Source organism: Anarhichas minor, unplaced genomic scaffold (assembly GCF_050575085.1).
Source record: "Anarhichas minor isolate MPS153535 unplaced genomic scaffold, ASM5057508v1 ptg000024l, whole genome shotgun sequence".
Classification (NCBI taxonomy): domain Eukaryota; kingdom Metazoa; phylum Chordata; class Actinopteri; order Perciformes; family Anarhichadidae; genus Anarhichas; species Anarhichas minor.
The window spans coordinates 1332887-1355658 of NW_027466470.1; the positions used below are offsets into that span (position 1 = coordinate 1332887).

Sequence of the window (22772 nt, forward strand, 5' to 3'; positions counted from 1 at the left end):
TAAACATTTTATAATTGATTTAATTCTACACTGAATCTCTCGGTTTCTATTTGGCTTCTGCTCCTTCTACCTGCAAACATCATCTCGTTTAGACAGCAGGAGGAGTCCGAGAGACCGCGGGGCTGCACGAGGAGGAGGAGGAGGAGGAGGAGGAGGTGCTGGGTGGGGAGGTGGAGCCTCGGGATTATTCTGCACCGGTCTGTCTGAGTGAGTGAGTGAGTGAGCGTCTCCAAAGTTTGAACCGGTCTCTCGGTTAATTCTCTGCTGTTGCACGTTTGAGTGTTGATCAACAACGGGACCGACCCGCGGACTAAAGGGGGGCAGAGGCAGTCCGGGCTCCTGGAGGAGCAGACCCTGAAGTGTGTCTGTTTTTAAAAGGACCTCCTGAGAGTCTGCTGGAGAAACAAAGAGTGGAGCTCTACTGTAGCTCCTCCATCCCGCACACCATCAGGAGGAAGACCATGGACTGAGAGCTCCTCGGATCTGGGTCCCTATATTTGGTCGCGTGTGGAGTCCCACCTCACAACACATGAGTCGGACTGACCGGACAGTAAACCCTCGGGGATTATAATAAGGAGGGGCGATGGATAACTTCTTCACGGAGGTAAGAAGTCTCTCTTCACCGCTTCAGTCCTGCAGCGTGTCGGACACTCTGTGACACTTCACGTCCTTCAGACTGGGACTCCTCATGACTCCTCATGACTCCTCATGACTCCTTATAATAAACTTTAGGATGCTTGTACCTATTAAACATCTTATAATCCATGAAGCGTCACAGCAACATATTATAGGGATATATTCATGTTATAATAAAGATACAAAGAGCATGAAGTGCAATAAATGAGCATAAAGTCCCGACTGAGATAATATGCAACGTGATAAAAGTCAATGCGGTCAACATAAACTCAGCACTATGACTTCCTATTGAAATATGATTCTGGTTTTATGGGAGCAAAGGTGTCATAAAGTCCTTTAAATGAGCCTTGAACTCATCACAGAGTGACGCACACACACACACACACACACACACACACACACACACACACACACTATAGGTAGACCATCGGAACATGACGGGGCTGGGCTGACTGGGGGAGGCTGGACTGTGTCCCAGTGGGTCTGTGGTATTTCCGCACCTCTTTTCCAGTTTCCTCCAAGAAAGTGCTGTAAAAGCTATTAATAGAAGTCTGAACCTGGGACCAGCAGCAGACCTGGGACCAGCAGAGAGCTCTTTTATTGACCAGCATGATGAAGACAGGTTTAGTTCCTATGATCTTCTGTTTCAACTGATTCCTGCTTCAGTGCTGCTGCTTTCTGTTTGATCTATTCGTTCTGTTATCTGTCTCTTAGAGAGAAGCAGTTCTTCGTGCTTTTTATCTCCCTGAAGAGATGCTCTCATCACTAGATAACCGATCTGTTAGTTGTTCGACTCGAATCACTGAACATGTCTAGAGTTCAGACTTTGTCTTCTTGTCTCCGTCCTTTGTGGTCGTGAACGTCTTGGGCTGTTTGGTTGGACAGAACGAGACATTTGAAGACGTCTAGGAAATGTGGACGAGCATTTTCACAGTTTTCTGATGTTTTATTCAACAAACAATACATTGATATACGAGACAACAACTTTTTAAAGTTGTATCTTAAGTTTAACTTTCTCTTATGAACAGAAAAAAAATCATTATTTCCCACAAAAAGCAGTTGACTTTGCTTTGATGTGCCTGTAAACATGCTGTCATCACATCGACACCAGCGTGTTACAAACTGGAGTTCTGCTGTTCTGACAGATGACAGATGCACCTCGATAATGAACCCGGTGCAGTCAGTCCGGTTCCTCCTGATGCTCTCTCTGCTGACTCACGAGCTAATGAGCGTTCGTTGCGGTCTATTTACGACATCAGCGTCCACACCTCTCCGCGGTGACGGCCAGGTAACGGCAGCTACACCTGAGTCATCGTTCCTGAGTAGTTCTCTTTCTATTCAGGGTTCCAAACCTTCAGGGGGCCAAAGTATAGTTGTTCATGCTCTGGTATATTTAGAGGTTTTGTGCTATTTTGCTTCCATAGTATGTCTTCCCTCAAACTAGTGGAAATGTGCAAAAAGTGCACATAAAATAATAATTCCCTAATGTAGATATCTTTTATCTACATTTGTTCACCCTCGTGCCACCTGTAGCGACAGAAAGTCCGATTGTAAAACCGGTTCCTCTCCAGGTGTAACGGTTACACAGCTGAAGGGGAAAGAGCTCTGCTTCCTGCTTCAAAGATCTCCTGCTTCCTCATTGGTTGCATTTTCAAAAAATACCCAGCGAGGCTTATTTAAGGTGGTATGAGGGGGTCAAAGGTAAGAAGACTCAGTGAGCTCAGGGGTGCTGGTGAGAGAGTTCAGGCTGAGTAAAACAAACACTCCCAGGTTTAAGGCTTCTCTCTGCCGCTCTCACGGTGACTGCTCCACACATCTGGCTGCTGAGCTCCTCCAGAGAGAGGGAGAGAGAGAGAGGGGGAGGGAGGGGGCGAGAGAAAGAGGGGGGGAAAGAAAGAGAGCAAGAGAGGGAGTATTTGTGAGCTCCAGAAGCAGGCAGGCGTGCACAACAGTCTCAAATATCGGCCTGCCTGTTTTTGTATCTGCCGGCTAATCGCGGCTGAAACAAAGAGCCCAGTCTTTAAGGAAAAGGGCATTCGAGAAGGAGGCAAAGCAGCTTCCAGGAGGTTTGAGCGGAGAGGAATGTGAACTAAAGGAAACCGGAGCGTTTCATATTCACACTGGAGACGGGTTAGATGAGGGAGCGACAGTCACAAAGACTCACCGGTTTACTCCCTTTGTACATGGACACTTCTCATCATCTGTGCAAACTCAGACCCACAAAGCATCATGGGTACATGTTGATGTTGGTGAATGAGTCTTATGTCATGCTGCCCTCTTGTTGGCAGGAAGGTTTGATCCTCATTGGAGCATTCTGAGTGTGAGTCGTTCTCAAAGTGTTTTCAAAGTGGAAGAAGTGAGTTTTCTGTCTCAATCTCTAGAGACGCGGATGTGTTGACAGAGACGCATCCCTCAGCAGCAGGTTAGTCGTCTCTGATTACCGGACTACAGTCAGAACTATGAATAGAGAGTGACGACTGCTCAGACTGCAGACTCTCATCACCTGGTCACTGTCTCAGAGACAGGAATCGCTTCTCCTGTCCGACCATCTCAATCACTTGATGTTCTGCTTTCAGTGCAGAGGAGAAGCTGCTGAACTCAGAAACACCAACAGGACCGTATGTAGAGTGAGACGGGTTCAGGTTTAAGCTGCTGACGGTTCAGCCCAGTAGTCAGGAAATGAGATCTATTGGTTTTGTCTACAGGGACACACATTTGTCGCTCAGGAAGAAAATAATGCCGATTGAAAGTCAATTAGGATCCTTATTCATGGTGCAGACATGAATGAATGAATCCATGTGACTAAGCAACAGTCAGAGCTACTGACATACTTTATAATATCCAAACAGATCATTGGTGGACGTGAGGGGAGGTGGACGAGTCCAACAAACTGCACTTTCAACACGAAAGCCGCTGTTCGTTTTACGGGAGGAGTTTACCAAATTGGTTTTGTTGCCAAAACCTAAATGTTCGTGGTTTAGTTGCTTAAACTTAACTGTACGTAGTTATTTTATTAAGGGCAACCATAATGTTTCTCCTCAACCCAACTTTAGTCTTTTGGATCCCACAACAATGAAGAGTGGAGAAACGTCTTGAATGATATTGTGAGAACTAAAGTGAGGAGGCAGGATGAGGCAGGTTCAGTTCTGGTCTAACAGACTGTCACCCTGCAGGCTGCACATTGATCCTGGGCTGTGGGCGCCTCTGATTGGCCGATACCCAGTGTTGTCATCTCCAATGAGAGGGCAGCACTGAATCAGCTGGTGCTTTGAGGCAGCAGCACCTCTGTTTGAAGGTGGAGTGTGTGTGTGTGTGTGTGTGTGTGTGTGTGTGTGTGTGTGTGTGTTGACAAAGTGGAGTTGGACGGTTTGTTTTTATTTGAACTGTTGGGCGAGGTGTAGGCCTCACCTGTCCACCAATCAGAGCGTGGGCTGGTCTCAGGAGTGGTTCAGTCAGGCTCTCGGAAAAACTGGAACTAAATATGCATAATATGGGTCTTTGGGTTTTTAATTCCCTATACTATAACCACAGCTCACGGTGTGTCATCAGCTGTTAGCTCAGCTCCCTTCAAGTTCCAGCAGCTGAAGTTAAATTGTTTTTGTGAATTTGGAATTTGAAAATAGTGACGATCTGATAATGAAAACCAAGAATTGGTGAAATAAAAAAAAGACCAGAAATGCCAACAGCCTTTTAGATTTTCTGCTCAGAACTTATTCAATTTACTGACATTTGGATAAAAGAAGTAGCTGACCAGAGATCAGTCTGTTAAGTTAGCACCAGGTAGCAAATCAAATAAATCAAATCAAATAAATAAATAAAACTCTAAAATATTTAAACTTCTGACAGTCTACCGTTAACGGTGTTCTCTGCCGGCCTTACCTAAGTTTACCGTCCTGCTCTCGTCCACTAAAACGATGTCCGTCTTCTACCGTCGTATGTGAATGCGGCGTTAGCGGCGTTAGCGGCGTTAGCGGCCGGTTCCAAACCCTCTTGGCCTGCAGGGCCCTTAGTGGGAATACCTTCCTTCAGAGATAACGTGTTGCATTTATGTGCGTTTTAACAGAAAATTATCTCTGATGATCAGCAGACATGAAGCGTGACGGCGGTCTGAGCTCAGCGTTCTCCGTGGTGTTAGTAAAGTCACAGTTATGACTTGTGTCCTAGATTCTTTAATGATTCTTATTCTTCCTCTTCTCTCTCCGGCCTCAGGTGTCTGCGTTTATCATTAAAACCATAAAAAGTCAATCACAGACCACAGCAGAGCATTAAATGGCTTCATTGATGCTGGGATTTGGAGTCACACTGTGTCCCCCCCCCCCCGGGCTTGTTTAGAGCTGAGACCTGACAGCTGTGGAGCCACAAGACATTTAAACAGCTTGCAGATTTGTAGTTTTGTGCACTGCAGACGCCCCCCCCCCCCACACACACACACACTCATTGTCGGACAACAGTGCGTGCATACAGCTGAGTTGTTGCTCTGTCTGCAGCTTTTGTACGTTCAGGAGCTTCTTCAGGTCAACTGGACGAGCGGCCGATCACAGTCTGAGGAATCTGTGAGTAAAAAAAACAAAACCCACAGATGGGTGAAACACAGGACCTTCACCCTTCATGTTCTGTCTGAAACCAAAAGGCAAGTTGACTTATTAAAATAGCGTAGTCTACGTAAGAAGTCACGTTACAACCATATTTCTTTTAACCCAAAACGATCTTTTCTTTCCTTAACCTGACCAAAGTAGTTCTGTTGCTTCAACCTTCACGTTAAATTGTTTCCGTGGTAAATTGTAACTTCACACGCTCTCATGGTCTCATTGGGAGGCGTATAAACAGCACAACGTCGCTTTAACGCCTCACCGATTACTCAACACAGTTTGCATCACAGGCTTAAGATAAGTACGTAACATCTCTCTACGGACCTGACTTTGTGCTCGGGGGTCGTGTCACGTTGAAACATTTATATAAATATGAACAAACATAAACCGTTGACAAAGGTTGTGAGAATATTGCCTTTCTTTGTGTTTTTTTACCCGGACCTCAGATAGTGGACAGACAGTCTATATTTGTATCCCTGTTACAGTCTTGCTTTCTTGGCTTAAAACTTTAATTTGGTCACGAAACCTTCTTCTCCAGAGTTACACAGAGGGAGCTGGTATCTTATTTCTCACGTCATTTTAGTGTTTAGTGAAGAAAAAAACCAAACGGCCACACAGCGGCCTGTTGAGTGTTTCTTTACGCCGCTGCTGGAATAACACCTTCTCCAGGAGACAGACACTCTGGACGTGAGCCAGAGCCGCCTGCGCTGCGTCTCAAACTGGTTCCCCCGCTCAGATCCAGCTGTATAATGGGCGGGGGGGGACTGTGACTGTGGGAAGTCAAACAAAGTCTCAGCTCCAGACAGGAAGACCTCCTTCTGGCTGCGGTGGTGAACGTTTACCAGCAGCCTGGTGCTGAGACCAGAAGTGGGAGGTTGGGCTTCAGGTGGAGGACTCTTGTAGACCTAAAGCATCCACTCTGCTGAAGTGCCCTCGAGCAACTCACGACTCTCTTTCAGCAGCTGATCTACTGTTTCCCATATGAAGGTTCTACTCTTCTGATTAAATGAATAAGTAAACTGTTTTTACTCTGATTTCATGCGTATGGAGTTGTGTTCTTTATACTATCACATTTTCCCTAAAATTAGATTTAAAAAGAGGCAATATATAGAACTGTAACCCCGGTATCATGATATGCATCGCCAGACTTTCACCAATAAACAGCTCTAGTGTTGTGCACACGCAGACCTCTCAGATGTCTCCCTGAGAGATCTTTACTAGGGACGCCCCCGAAACTCTCTTCTGAACTGGAACGTTTAGAACTTTTTGTCGTCTTTTTTTCTCACAAAATATAAAAAAAAACAAGAGTATGGATAAGTAGTACCGACAGAGTCCTGATGATACCGTCCCTGATCTTTACACAACACATGTAGACCTCACATGGCTGACTCTGTGTTCACATCGCCGTCATCTATAAACCACAGGATTAGCTTTCTTAAGATAAGACGTTTCTGACGGCTGCTGCAGGTTCTTGTCTCACTTCGTGGGTTAATCCTCGTGTATCTGCGTCTGCGTTATTGTGATAAAGAGGTCGTCTGTTCAGACGAAGGCGGATCTCACACATGTTTTGACTGCAGACGCATCAGTTTGAGGATTAAGACGGCAGGGTCAGCCTTCAAATTGTCTCTTTTTAAATTTTATTTCAGACATTTTTAAAATCTCCTTAACCTTTTTAAGCTCACTGACAAATGTCGTTGCTGGTGTTGTGTTCTTAACAAAGTGTTCAAAACATGCTCATTTTATGAAGGAACACCAACAGTAGCTAAAAACCCTTCCATGTGTTCACAGAGAACAGGGTCTGCAGGATATCTCTCTGTTAATGCAGGAAACATCAGATGAAATGTATTCATCTCATTACATGTGAACCATGTTTTCGTGCTCTTATATTTTTCTTGTCCAAAGTATGCACGTCTATGATAACTTGTTTGTTTATCGTGACCAGACTGAGAACTGACTTTTCAGTGAAGTAGGACACTTGTGTTCAGCAGTAAAACCTTTGACATGAACAATATTTGCATGTCCATACATTCTGCATTGGTCAATGAGGGAGAAGGAGGAAGTCAGAAATATGTCAAAAAGTATTTTTAAAACATCTTCAAAGCATGTCTGGAGGAGAACTTTCTCTTTTTCTTGAGCTTTCAACCAGAGCTCATGGTCTTCAGAATGATCTGAGTAGTTCAGTTGTTATCACTTGGGTCACAGGGTTCGCCCCCCCCCCACTGTGTACTACAGCAGAGAGTCCATGTAGATAGTGTGATGGTGGGCCGTTCCTCCTGTATGTGACGTGTCCACATATCGACCTCACTGTGCAGCTGTGCAGTAGCACGGGGAGCTTTGCGTCGCTACATGAGAGCTTGTTTCTTGGGTCGGTGGCTGCAGGGGCCGTATTTCAGATTCCAGTGAGATGTGTTTGAGTCTGAGATGCACCGTGACACTGATCCCTCAGAGTCCTGCTGGGTCTCGGTTCCCCCGCGGCTGGAATGGTCAATTAAAACAGGAATGAAGTGTCTGGATTTGACCCGGTTTGCTTTATCTTCACTGACGAGGCTGCAGACAGCCGAGTGTTTGGATCCGGATTGTGTCAGACCTGCTGTAAAACGTGCTGCCGCTCAATCTGTGTGTGTCTGTTTACCTTCATATTAAAGCCATCCACTGTCTTTTGGGGTCAAGATTCAGGTCAGTGCTTCTTTCTGGTTTAAAAGCAGTAAGTTTGATCCTTTTATTCATATTTGATTTACCTTAATAATATTATATATTTGGATCCCCACAAAACGGTTGCAAAATGATTTAAAAACACAACTAATTAAAGTAAAAAATTATCTGCAATTTCAATAAATTTATTGTAATTTATGATTCACACAAACCTGAGTGTGGTATATACACACACACACACACACACACACACACACACACACACACACACACCTGGCCCACAAACCGCTGTAATGATTTATGGAAACACCTGCAGGAAGGAAGCTGTTTCCTTCTTCCATTCCTTAGAAGGGCCGGAACCAACTACCTTTACAGGGAATCAGAATCGGATTTATTGGCCAAGAACATGTGCACGTACAGGAACTTTAGCATCACTATCTATATATATATATATATATATGAATACATCTGTAGAAATGGCACCAATGACCAACAGTGATATTTGAATAAAATGCCGATATACAACCAAGTGTTCTGTAAGTAGTAAACAAAACAAATAATGCATGAAATGAATGCTGAATGGTTGTACATGGACTGTATTCAAAGTGTTTGGTCTAACATGTCGGTGAACCGCTGAGACTGGAGGAGGATGTTGTGATGTGAACTAAATCCTGACTGACTCTGAGTTTTGGTCTCCGATCTCAAACATTTGAGTTAGAAAGGGAAGTTGTAGAAAAAAGACGTTATAATCCCACTACCTCTGCTGAAGTGCTTCTGAGCAAGGCCTTTAACCCTAAATGCTCTGTTGCCGACAGTTTAGGACTAAAGAAGCCAACTTTATCTTGAAAAAAAAGAGATTTTCACTGTTTAACGTCGTTCTAACATTGAAAGGACATTAAGTATATAAAGGACATCGGTTAATGTCTCTGATACGTCCAGTTGTGTCTCTGGTCAGATCTGTGAGAGCGGTAGGAGGAGGTGTTATCTGATCCTAGACTCTGTGTTGACAGCAGCTTCCTGGAAACCCCCGTCCACACAAACACAACATTAAAACAACACCAGTGGCGGCTGGGCACAACCCCGGAAAAACCAAACATCCATTTCCAGTAATTAGCTGCTTCTCATGCGATCCTGTTACCTCGTGAGAGTGCAGGTCTCCTCCTCTCAGGACTCCTCAGAGTACTCAGTGGTACATCAGACGGTATTAACTCTGGCTATTAGGAGAAGACGTTGGGTCGTTATCTGAATTAACGAGCTGATCGACTCTCCGGAGCAGCACGGAGCCAGAGAGGCAATCGGAGCGTCTCCATTCTGCAGACCCAACAGATTTATTCTCCATTAAGAGTTATTGCAGTTAAATGATCCAAGATGACTTTTGGGATGACATGTTTATGTGTTGAGTTGTAGGAGAGAAAGGAAGCAACAAAGTCAGGACTTCGATCGGGGAAAGTTCTGCTGCTTTACTGGAGTGTTTCTATTTTGGACTCACTAGTGACTAATGTGGGTAAATGCCACATCACATTATTTCCAAACCAAATGTTTTGCTATGGTGAGTAAGAAGTGTTGATCCTTTGCTTTATCAGAGAGCAGCTGAAGCAACCAATAGACTGTAAAGAGCTCACTGCTGCCTCATGTCCATTCACCGCTGAGCGAGAAAGGAAGAGACGTTCATCTGCTCGTCATGCTCGTCCTCTACAACACGACCGGTCTATGTAGTCTGTGAACGCTTCATTCTGACAATTCAGTCTGATCACAGAAAAGAGATCAAGTTTAAAAAGAAGGAAGAGTCTCTCCCGAACATTGAACGTCTGAATAACCAAAGTAGGACGCTGCTTTGGCCTGCGAGTTGGAGCATCAGTTGATAAGTGACAGTTTTCGTTGATATGTAGGCTACATATAACTCTTTGAACTCTTGTAAATGATCCTACGTACCCACTGGAATGTAGTCATTGTTGACACAAGTAGTATGTAACTTTTCATTCAACTGTTTTCAAGGTCAAGAATGAACTTTGAACCTCAGTCAATTTGTCAACACAGATGAGAAGTCTTGGCGGTGCTATGGATCAACAATTCAACATCTAAAACTTATAATATCAACTTATAAGTAACCTAGATGTCAAATCTAGTCCACCTGGACGTCTCCTTATCAATCGTCAAGTCGGTGTTTGTTTACTGCGATACTGAAGACTAAAGACAAACTTTCTTGATCCAAGCGAAATGAAAAGAAAGTCATCATCTGGCCTGTTGTCATCCATCTCTGGTCTGAGGACCGTTGACGGATAAATAAGCGGTTTGTTTTATGGTTGCTGGCTTAAACTCTGGATGCCTCTAGCTCGACTCAGTTCCAAGTGATTCCTCAACCACAAATGAATCTACCATTTAGCACAAGACCATCCTCCAAATAGATTTGCCAAGATTCACCTTCTCAAGCTAGAACCGCAGCTTGTTTTCTTGCTTTAAGGAACTGTTCCTGAGCTAATTACTTCTATTTTCATAAAGACAATGTCTTGATAGTGTCTTCAGTTTCATTCGTGTCACAATGCCTTTAAGGCAGCCATTACTTCTGACCTCTTCCCTTTTCAAACGTGTACCACTAATTGCACATATAGAGTTTTAAACACTTTGGGGTCTCCTTTGAATAAACCGACCCTTCCAGTTCAACACATGCACTGCAGGGTGATTATCTGATTCAACCCTCGCCTCGCAACGTAACAGAGTTCTTCAACGGCCAAGCCGCCATCATTATTAAATTGTCTTCGTGAGTGCACTCAGCGACTTGGGGCTTTTCCAAATAAAAAGCCATGAAGTCATTAGAGGAAGTTAAGAGCTCTGTGGGTTGAAGCGTGTCACGGGATCAGGCCTTTCTCACACTGAGCTGAGCCAACAGCCCGAGCCAGAATAAACAAGGTTATCTCTGCAGTTTAGTGGGTCGAACCGCTTCAAAGGGATTTCATACCTGAAGATCAAGGCTTGTTTCCTAAACTCCGATCTGTCTTGAAATGGAGGTCCTTCACAAATGAATGGCAGAACGTGGAAATGTCGGGATGAGAGGAGAATCTCATTTTGATTGACTGTAGGAAGGGCTGTGCTGGATTCTCTCAAAACAGCTCAACAAAAAGTGAAGGAAAGAGCGTTTCAAATATGTTTATCCGAACATTTACTCGGGACCAACGTTGGTGTCACATGACGTCATGACATGGGGTCAGACGTTTCTGTGGATTAGTGTTTCCAACATGGCGGAGAACAGCTAGTACGTGAACGTTTCTCTGACACAGTACGAGTGGATTTGATTGAAATGAACAGAAATGATTGAAGGAGTTTCTGACCTTTGTGACGTGTTGAACTTTTGATGTTTGCCTAAACTGCAAAAAGAAATACCTGTTTCACAGAATTCAAATTCTCAGCTGACATTCTTGTACGTTACTATTAAAATGAAGAAGTTTTTATGCTTTAACAGTCACCGACATCGGTGTCTATGGCTCCGGGAAGTTGCTGCTTCATAGTGAACGTTGAAGAGATTTAACTGTGACAGGAAGCGTTTTGTTTGTATTCACAGAAGCAGCAGAGAGGCTGAGACACGGCTGATGTCAATGAGATAAAATTGTGCTGCATCCTTTCTTTCTTTCTTGTAATTGAATAGCTATTGCTGAAACATGTTGACTATAAAGTGTATTAAAATGTGATTTAATCTATTTAAGTTTAAGTGAAATACTTTAAGACCCAACCCTCCTTGCATGCGTCACCACTTCCCTCACCTTTAAACGCTTGCAGGTCAGAGTGAACTGCTGCTTTAACTTGTGCCTCCCACTCTGTTTCTCAGGGGAAACTGCCCCTTTTTTTTTTGTACAACAAGGCGTCTGTTGTTTGTCCCAGAAGAAAAGGCAGAAAGGGGAAGACGGTATTTATATTCTGCCCGTTCCCTCCGCTCTGCAAAACCAACGCCAGCCGACCACAGCTGGGCAACACATGGCAGCTCTGGCCTCAGCTGCCAACCCGTAACACACACACACACACACACACACACACACACACACACACACACACACACAGCTTGAGAAAATAGGTCAGGTGGGCTAGCGAGGAGCGTTTGGTCATTTCCTCCCTTTATGGTCCTAAGTGGTCTTTAGTTTATGGAAACCTTAGTTCTTCATTGATTCTGAGTTTCTGCAAAACTTCACTTTCTTTCTCTGGATTGAGAAATTCCTCTCTTCATGTGATTTGGCTTGTTTGCTTCAGACGGCGGTGGAGACGACTCGCTCTTCACGGTCGGTTGTGGTGACTAATGAGTCACAGCCTGGACGTTTGCTTCATCACAAACTGGTCTCACTGCGAGTTTACTGTGAGTTCTGCTTCTCTGAGACTTTTTGATCACGTTTTAAAGGTTACAACAATTGTTTGAGTTGTCCACCCTTTATTAAAAAAATAAAGACTCCACAGTCACACAGCCCAGCATTGATCGTCCTCTGGAACAGGAACATAACGTGGCTTCTTTTAATCGGGAGCTGGATCTCCTGTGGTCTGGAGATCTGGAACGTATAGTCTGTGTGTTTGTGAGCAGGACTAGACGATGCATAACGACTGGTGATGTTCAGATATCAACACATCCACAGGTGTACTGATGTCACCTCAAAAAGCTCAAATAGAAAAAGTAAACCCCGCTCTCACCTTCAAAACTGAAACTGACCGGTACCTTTTTAGGTCACGGAGCCCGCCCCCCCCCCCCCTGAAAATGCTTGACAACAAATAGCAGACAAAACCCCGCTGCCTTTTTCTGTGGAGGTTGCAGTGACGAGAAAACAAGGAAGCTGCCCAGCAAGCATAAGTGAGATTACAGCCTGGGCCTGTGGGCTTCAGTCGCTTTGTTCCGTAAACCAAAAACAGCTTGAAAAGCGCCTCCTCATTCAGAAAACAAAAGGAAGTATTTATGTTTTACTTTTAGTCATTCAGGATTAGTCGACTGGATTCAACAGCTGCGCTCTGTTGGCCTTTAAATAACCACATCACAGCTGGTTCTATCCGCCCTCGTCTTTACCTGGATCACTGGTGACCTTATGACCTCCTGTAACCTCGGACACATCGGTGTCCTGCGCTAACGGAGATGAGAGTGAAACAAAAATGGCCGCCGCCTGGATGAAACTATTCCAAAAAAGCGGGAAGGCGGTCGACAGTTCAGACAGGAAGAGCGAGTTAGAATTTCTTCCCTTCAAAGCTGTTTGTGTTGAAAGAACTTCCTCAAATCTCTTTTGAACACGGTTCATCTCTCTCGCATGCACAGGATAAGCGTGTTGATGTTCTAGTTGGGGGGTTAAAAATGTCTCAGAGCTCATGTTGCTGTTGTTTTTACCCCTTCTGTTGTTTCATGTGGCCGACTTGAATACGGACCCGTTTCTCTCGGTCGTCTGTTGTCGGGCCAGAGACCGGCCAGGTGCTGGCACGAACCATGACGTGACGAGCCAATTCAAAGAAGACAAAGAGCTCTTTAGTTTAACACAAAGTGAACGTGTAAAAGGTCACAATGTGCAAAGTGTCTGCGCTGCTCTGGAACCTGTTTTTGCTCTCTGATATGCACGTTTTGGTGAATGCTTTCATTGCACTACTACAGTGTTTGAGGTAGTTGAGGTAACTACTAACCCTCTTCAGAGCTCCTCTGGAGACCGAAATCATCTTTTTGTACAACTGGACAACACAGAGAAAATCAAACATCACATTTTTATGTTGGATCTTTTTTTTTTACATCTAGCGTACTATTGCTGGTTTCTCAACATTACCAAACTTATCCTTATTGTCATATATTGCAATTTGACTTTCGTAACGGGACGGTCTTGTTGACCAGTCACGACGTATTTGCTTCCTTTTTAAAATGCGTCTGAAGTGGAACACGACTTTAATGTCGATGGAAACATCAGTGTTTTCATTCTCTGTTGGTAGAATCACAGCCAGGTCACAGCTACAAACACAAACACCTGTTTTCTCCATCAGCGTCTGCTCATAACTCGCCGCCTCTATCAACTATTCAGGGGGAGTCGTTACATCTCCATGTGTTTGGTCCTTGTGACTTGATTCATTGCACATTGTTTGTTTGACTCTTTCCAGCCTGTAATGACACGGAGAGGTTTTGCTCCGTACTCACATATCTATTCACGCCCTCGAAGCCGCCGTTATAACTCAAGTCTGCTCAAGGGAACATCAGAAGTGGTGGCAACGTCTTACTAAGAGGAGAACTTTCCACATATTTAGGTTCGTTCAGATGTAAAGATTTCCCGCTCAAACAATTCCATGTCCGACACTAAACATGGATTTCAAAGTACTCCACAGTTTGTTTGAAGCACTTGAATAGCTAATGAAACTGCTGAGTCATCGGTTCCCAGAAGAACATAATGAGAGCTGCTGAATCGTTAACGAGACGCGATGACAGCGAAACAAATGTTCGCTGTCATCAGGAATTCATAGCGCCGATGAATGAGTGTTTGTGTTTGTTGAATGTTTGCTCACCGATGAGTCCACAGTGTGGACGAAGGACGCTTTCATGGAGGCTCTGAAGCAGAAAACATCATGATGATGATGATGATGATGATGATGATGTGGAGTCTGAGGAGTGTCACTTTCTTCAGTGATCTTTTTTCTTTGTTTTATTCCGGTGAAACTTATCCATACAACGGTTTCCTTTATCGTTAACGAAAAGTCACTCCTCATTTTTCGTGTCGATTTCTGCTCGTTACATTCGGTCTTTTCAAAATAAACTTCCGTCTTCACAGGAAACGACTCATTTAGGGTTTAGGCAACAAAACTACTGAGGTAGGTTTAGAACAGAAAGTTGTTTGGGTTAAAATGACTACGGAAGCCACACAGACCCCCACGAAGGGGCGTGTCTGATGGTGTGACATCACTCTGAACTCACAATTGCGGCGAGCATCAATCACGCTTTAGACTCTTTACACACTTAATTTAAGGTGTCGTACTGCTCTTATTCATCTCAAAATGTAAACTCTAAATATTAAAACAGGTGGAATAGAACACCTCAAGTCTTTCCCTTTTAATATTCAATTATTTCATCTGTCATTTAATGATAATTCATATTTTTCTATTCTTATATATGTCATTAATAATAGCTTTTTCAAACATATAAATGCATGACTTTATTATATTTAAAACATTGTAAGACAAACGTCATATTATAAAACCTGAATAAATGAATATAATATCTGTAACTTTTGAATGTGTTATTCATCTCTTGACATTTAGGAGCCGGGTCTTGTGAAGTTGCCCTTTCTTCAGAAGATGAGGTTGCTGCTGATAATATTAATAATGTGAAATAGAAGTCCTCAGTGACAGCTGGTAGGAATGTGACTGAAGGGAACCGTTTATCATGACGTCGTACAAGTTGCAGCGTGTTTTAAACTGATGACACGGACAGATGTATTTATCGTGATTGATATTAGTCAACAGTGTTTACATCAACCCTCGACCTCGACCTCACGTCGGGGTCCGCCGGTGGAGGCTCAGTGAAACCTCACACACCCTGCTGAGTCAGCAGGATTTCACCAGCGAATCCTCCAGATTCATCCAGAAAGACTTGAATCAGACACGTTCAGACACATAGAAGGCCACGAGCGACTTCATCTGATTGAGCAATTATATTTATTAGGAAAGAAAGAGGTGGGTGTTCAGTATATTACTGCATTAATAAAAGGATATTTTTAAAGGTGGGCGTGAGCTGCGTGTCGACACGTGGTGTGACTTTGTGTCAGTGGGAGAAAACTAGCTGCTGGATGAGAAAGTAAAGGTTCCAGCAGTGATAATGACACCGCTGGGCTGACAGAGCGCCGGTATTAGAGCAGTTGAGCTTAAACACCGTCGCCGTCCCCACTTTACACTTGAGGGATCGGCTGTGACACAAACGGTTGATGTGCTTCTCGTCAGCTGCTAATGAAGACTAAAGTCATCGAGACTCTGGTGGAATACAGAAAGCTGACTAATCTGCAGATGACACAAGACATTTCTACCGATTTGCAAATAGTTTAAACTCAATCTAACGAACTGAGGCATTATTTTGAATTTGCAGGTTTAACAATTCAAACCTCAGCCTGGTGTCTGACCTGCAGCGCTGCAGTGTTTCCTTTTCCTCCCACACCAGCTGATTGCACCTGATCGAGCTGTTTGATTCAACTGTCCCGACTTGTTAAAACCTAAACTGTGAACTGGAGGTTCGTGTTTGCTGCCGTACAGCCTCTCTCTTCTGCAGCACAGCTTTCTGTCTGACTTCCAGCTGAGTGTGCTGAGCCTTTAGTCTGTTTTTTTTTCCCCTGGCGGTTTGATTGTTGTCCAACTAAATCAGAAGTCTCTCCCGAGTCAGCTGCAAACTCACATGGTCCCGCCCTACAGCTGCTCTCCAGATCCACAGCTACATGCCTTTTAATTATCCACAAAGCAGCTGAGGAGGACACGAGAGCTTCGTCTCCCCAGAACTTGACGCCTGTGAAGTTTTGAGAAGGCAGCGTGGGAAAGTGTCGTCCTTCCACTTGTTCAAGGCTGAGAGGAGTTTCATATGAAATACGTCTCTTTGTATTCTGGTTCATTTGGCTCTTTAACTGAGTCACCTGGTGGACTCCTCTTCATCACGGCTCGTTGTGCTGAAGCAGCTGCTTCCTGTGGAGCCGCCAGTCATCCTCTCTGCTCCCGCCCACTCTCTGACACCGGAGTGTGCTGAGAGACGTCACCTTTGACCCCTCCTGACAATTGCTTCGTTAATAATTCAAACCTAGCAGGTGTTGAGTGGGTTGTGAGTTGGTGTTTAATTAATAAGCTGGTGTTCTAATATTTCTTCACTTCCTCTCTACTTTACTTCCACTAGCTGTCTAATGACTTTGTACTTCATGTGGCTGTCCACATAGAACAGGACGACAGGCTGATGCAGTTACTAATAGATGTCATCAAATCCTGCACTGTTTTGGCACAAAAGCAGTAGAAACGTACACAGTATTTTGGCTCAAATGAAAGGTAATACTTCGTAGTCTTAGTTCACATTTTGCTCCTGTCTTCCAGTTTGCTGCTTGCTTTAGTTTACATGCATGTTGTTGATAAGCACAACAGCAGCAACGTTCAAGCAACCGAAAACACAGGAAGCTTTGAAATTTGAAAATAATCTTAAAATATTGCAAAACACGTTTTTACACTAGGCTGGGTTGGAACAGTTGGTGCATCGTCGAAAGAATTCATTTGCAGTTTTCTTTTGCTGATTTTCTCAAAATGATGTTAAGATTTGCGATACATTTGGATGGAAGCCTGGCTATAGGTGAAGGTGGCTAAGTGGAGAGCAGGGCCGTCCTTCAATCAGCGGCGGTTCGATCCCCAACTCCGGCTCCGCTAGTCGCAGGCGATGTGTCCTTGAGCGAGACACTTAACCCCAAATTTGCTCCCGTAGCTGAGCCTACGGTGTGATAGAATCTGAATTGTAAGTCGCTTTGGATAAATGACTGTCATGTAATGTATTGACTGTTAGTGTGATGCTGTAGAGCTGCAAAAGCTCAGAGATGGTCGATGTGGATTATTGTGTCTTTGATAGAAAAGATCCAAAGAAAGAGTCCAGAAGTCCAAAACAGAAAGATGTACAGTGTCTGACTTCATGTTTTCCATGCTAGCAACAAATCCTGTGAAATATGTCCACATCTAGTGGATGGATGGGCAGATACTGTCAAGACGCTCGTGGTTCTCAGACTTTTCCTCTAGCGGCACTATGAGATCCACCTTTCTGGTTTTGAATGGAATATCTCACGAAATATGAAATGTGGTGCAGACATTCATGGTCCCCTCAGGACTCAGGATGAACTGCACAACTTCAGTGATTGTGTCACTTCTCATCTAGTGCCATCATCACATCTCATTCTAAGTTGTCCGATACTTTGGTTTGTGATCAGACACTTTTAAAACGAACGACATTATCAGTTAATTAGCAACTGTTAGCATGCTAACTAGCTAAACTAATATGGTGAACATGGGGAACATTGTACCTGGTAAAGGTTGGCACGTTGGCATTGTGAGCATGTTAGCGTTAGCATTAGTTCAAAGTGTGCCTAACTACAGCCTCACAGAGCCACTAGCACGACTATCTTAGTCTTCTTAGTCGTCGAAGTTAAAGACTCAAATGCACCAATTGATTATTTTCTGCTTCGGTCAAACGGGAAAAAAGAAGTAGTAAGAAATTCCTGAATCCAGTTCAACTAAAACTGCTCCAAATGTAGTGAAATCATCTCAAACGTGGCCGTGTTCGTCCCGCTTTAACCTCAGCGTTCTCCAGAGTGATTCATATCTGTAGCAGTTGGCAGTGAAGTGAGAAAACAAATAAATCAAAGGGTACATTGAGTCGCCCCATGGCACCACGGTGATACCGTATGTGTTAAAAACAATTAGGTCCCGGCTGAGAGACAACCGTCCACACAAGAACAAGACATTTAAACCGCACACTCGCTGTTCTAAATGTTGACCATTTCTAAGTGGAGTGTGAGCTCTAAATATACTCCGACCGCGGAGCCTCTGAGCTGATGCTGAAGTCATCATCGGTAGAATGAAACATACGGAGGGAAGCTCGTTAGAAGTTGATCCTGCGGTCGGTGGAAAGGCTCAAAGCTCTGCAGGAAGTTTCACAAAACAGATTTCCTTTTTTGTTCATTTCCCATTTTTTAGGCTTTTCGTGCCCTTTTTCTTTTCACATTAGTTTCTGACTTTCTAGAGAAACATTTGAGGCATTTAGCTCGTGAGCGATGCTTCATGAATGAACGCAGTCATTTCTGTAATTTCCACGTCGAGATAAACCGAAGCTACCGGAGCTTCTTGGCAGACGTCCTTCGTTGCGGTCAGATCTCGATGTCTGTCCAGATCTTCACTTTGTCTCCTGCAGGTTTTTCTGCAAAACCGTCTGCATCCAGTTTGGGGGACGAATAGAGTAAGAACCTGACTGTGAGCTCCAGTATGTGTGTGAAAGCTGCAGGTTGTAACAGATGAAGCTTTCATATGGATTCCATACGGTGGATCTGTCCTCACTGCTCTCCTCACATCTGGCCCTCATTTCCGCTGACGCGTGTGGTTTCGGTTCGACCGTTTGGAGGGAATCGGGTGGCGAGCGCAGAAACTCGAGCTATTAGCTAAATATTTTCTGTGTTTTTGAAAAGAGACATTCGGTTTCAGTGTGACTTATTATTTTAATTGCAGGTTTCCTGCCGTAGTGGGTCAGCTCTCATGCTGCGGTAAAAGTAGTCCAAACACACGTGTGTGAGCAGTCGCCCCCCTCGCTCCTCAACCAGATGCGAGTCTTCTTTGGACCGTTAACAGACAACCCCACCGTGCTCACATGTGGTGATTCAATCCACTCTGGCTGAGGATGAGCAGTTCAGTCACACTTCAAGTCCAGGAACAGACCATTTATAGCAACTGGTGATAAAGTTAGACTCAAAGAATCTGAGCAGCAACAAGGATTCTGCTGAGAGGACGAAGAAGAAAACTACAAATCAAAAGCGTAACACTCGAGGCCTTTTCACACCAAGTCACTACTTTTAATCTGAAACTGTTAATAAATACGACCCGACACACCGACTCCTAAACATTTAGTCATTTTTGGAACAGGGCAGATTTTCAGTTGTTTTTTTAGATCTGTCAAATGAATACTTTCACACAGAATGCAAATATTGTGGTTCTTCTGTGCTTTCACAGCGCAAATAAAGGCGTCAACCAATCGTGTTGAGGTGCAAATACATTCATGAAACAACAACACGGAGGCTCAGCAGTCCCAACCAAGACGGCAAACTTTAGTTCTTCTTTCACAAAGGCAGCTCAGACCAGATCCACTCCTTCCGTTCTTACCTTTCACAATAAAAGCCCCAGACGTGTAATATTTGCAGGTGAGTATTTTAGTTTCACGTGATTTATTTGTTACGTCCCCAGTGTGTAGAGACCTAATAGTGACAAGGATGGAAAATTCTGATCTTAATGATGTTAAACATCTGAAAATAAGCTGAATATGAACAAGAATAACCACAATGTTATGTGACACCAATGTGCCATGAAGCTCAGGTTACTGGGGGTCATTAATCACACTTTGTGTGATATATATATGTGAATTATTGCACACACATTCCATATAATATGGAATGTGTGTGCAATAGTTCTAATAATAAGCAGCTTCTTTGACATGCTGTCACACTGAGAGTGAAGCCAGTAGTCACATTATTGCAGCCCATAAAATAAATGTATCAACGACATTAAATAAAACTCCAGTCAGCGACTTCTCAAAGCGTCTGATTGGCTGTTGGGAACTAGTCCATGTGTGTTTTATGGCTGTAGCTCTACATGTCACGTGATAGCAATTAGTCACCGATCATCCACAATACAGTGTGTGTGTGTGTGTGTGTGTGTGCAGACGGACTGTATGTTTGTGTGTCTTTGTATGTTGGTGTGAGTGAGATAAACACATTCCTCCTTCCTCCTCCATCATCATCATCATCATCATCATCATCATCAGTCGCTTCAGAAACGGCCTCTGCAACCAACCGACCACTGGCTTCCTTTCTCCCACAATGCAATGAGTCTTAATCCTCACAAAGCCTTGTAAATGCTGATAAAGGCGTTTACAGTTTCAATATCCCGTCTTCAATCCTAACACAGTTAGAGCATCGGCATCGATCCAGACCTGCAGCATGTTTTAATAAATCCTCTTTCTGCATTATGAATAGAAAGAGACCCACGTCTGAATATTCAGAGGGAGCCTTCTGTCGGCCGGATGCGGCTGCAGAACTCCTGCCTCGCATATGGTTTCATTTAACCCCGTACAAGCTAACAGCCCTGTTTTGCATTCATTTCCCCATCAGAGAAGTAGGAATTCGTCTTTTTCTGTGCCCCACTTACCAGCGGAGGGGGAGTCGTCAGGCTGTGATTGGGCTCCGTTGTTCTGCTGCCACATGAAGGAGCCGCAGACAGGAGGGCTGATGGCTTCTGGTGTGCTGAATCGTTCTCTTTCCCCTCGATTTGAGGGGTGATTCTGCCCCCTTTGTGATTTTCAATGCTCATGTTGAGGAGCGTTTTCTTCAGGCTCACATACTGTATTCATTTGGTTGTCTGGGACCATTTGTCTTCGTCTTCGTGGGAACTCAGATGAATGTTTTGTTCATATTTAAAAGTCAACACCAGTAGCGTTCAGCTAAATATGGTTTACATTACTGCTGACTATCCGGTAAACTGTGCAATATGTTTTGGTATTTTCTTCATCACAGTCTCCAAAACATGCAGAGACGTTCTGGGTTTGTGTTCTAAGAGGCTCGGCAGTCTTTCACATTTTTTATTTTTAAAGCATCTGTTTGTTTATTCTTTGTTTTCTGTATTTGTTCACCGGTTTAGTTTGATCAATGCCAACCTGCGCTGGTGTGTCGTTGGAAGTGTTGTGCTTGAATGCAGCCTGACGCAACTTTTAAGAATGTCCCTCGATCACAACTTCAGTGCCACACAACGACGCAGAAAACATAAAGTTGAAGCATTATTTCAGTCTAAGATCTGTTTACTTCTCTTTGGCGGCCCCTGAGGCGATCGGCGGTAATTACACACGTGGTTTTGTATTTCACTTCCCAGAGAGCCAGTGTGACGTTTCTTTGGTCTGTTAGTCGTCGCTCTTTTCTTCGTTTGTTCGGCGGTAGTAACCGTCAACGCCAGCAGAGACCGGAGAGACAACAGCAGGCAGCTTTACGTGCAAGTGAGCTGAATAGTCATTAATATGCTACGCTGGTGATTCTTCCTAATAACAGACATTCAATAAGACAAAACGCAACCAGACGGACGTTTATTCAAATGAAAGCCTTCGAGATTAATACTTTAAGTCTATGCAAGTTAGCATGGTAGTGAGGTGAATGGTTTGTAGTGAATAATCTAACGTGCAAAGTCTTCTTTATGAAATGCATTATGAGGATAAGATCATAAATCACTTTTATTATGTATTTATTATAAATCTGACTCTATAATACCAGATTAATATATATAGACATATATGATCTAATCTCCCTCTGGTACGCAATAGATGCCGAATTTGCACAAACAGCAGCAAAATGGGATTTGTTTTACAAAAAGCATCACAGAGTCTCAGTTCAGATTTAAGTTTGGTGAAATGACATGTCATATATCATGAATTCCAGGCTTCAGGGTAGAATAATATGTGGCACTGCTCACTGAGCTGGGTGGTTAAGTGGTATGTAACATTTAATTAAAGGGTATTAAGGTCTGGAGATTCAATAAGGGGAGCTACAGTGAAGGCAGCAGTTACTGTGATGGATGATGTGTGTTCATGCTATAGATCCAGCTGCCAATGTCATTTAGCTTTTTGCATGTTGAGACTTGCAGAGAAGATGTACTATATTTTACTCAGAGCAGCTCCCACCCCCCCCACCCGAGCAAAACTGTTTAAGGCAAAAACAAGTGTATGTCAGGCTCAAAAGTAGTTTCTTAACTCAGTTTAGGAATGTGGTCTTCAGCCTTAAAGTGGATTAAAGAGGAATTTGGCTCCAAAAGATACGATAGAGATAAAAGCAGAAAAGAGCCGATCGATGGAAGAACATTTAAGCAAGTTACACTTTAAGGGAAACTGGGTTCCATATGTTCTCAATCAACATAATGAGAACAGACTAAACCGTTAAACTACTGAATATGTTCTAGGCTGAGCGGACAGTAACATCGGTCAGTTAGTTGGTTCAAAACATCAGGACTACACTTGACAGCCAAGACATTGTGTACAGACCACAAGAAACGTTGAATGTTGTCGTTTCTGAGCCAAAAATACATTTCATAAATATATTTCATTTCATTTGTCAGCCTTGTATCACACTTGCAGAAACACACAACGCAGCGTGGTTAACGTTGGTGAGG

The 22772-nt window shown here is 43.7% G+C and overlaps 1 protein-coding gene across 1 annotated transcript in view; it reads left to right on the forward strand.

The window, feature by feature from the left end:
* The first annotated feature begins 207 nt into the window (after nucleotides 1–207).
* myo10 (myosin X) overlaps nucleotides 208–22772 on the forward strand; it is a 106448-nt gene continuing 83883 nt past the window's right edge. Inside the window, exon 1 of the mRNA XM_076098006.1 lies at nucleotides 208–604. Within this exon, the coding sequence (XP_075954121.1) occupies nucleotides 584–604 (21 nt within the window). The 5' untranslated portion in view covers nucleotides 208–583. The remainder of the gene's footprint in view (nucleotides 605–22772) is intronic.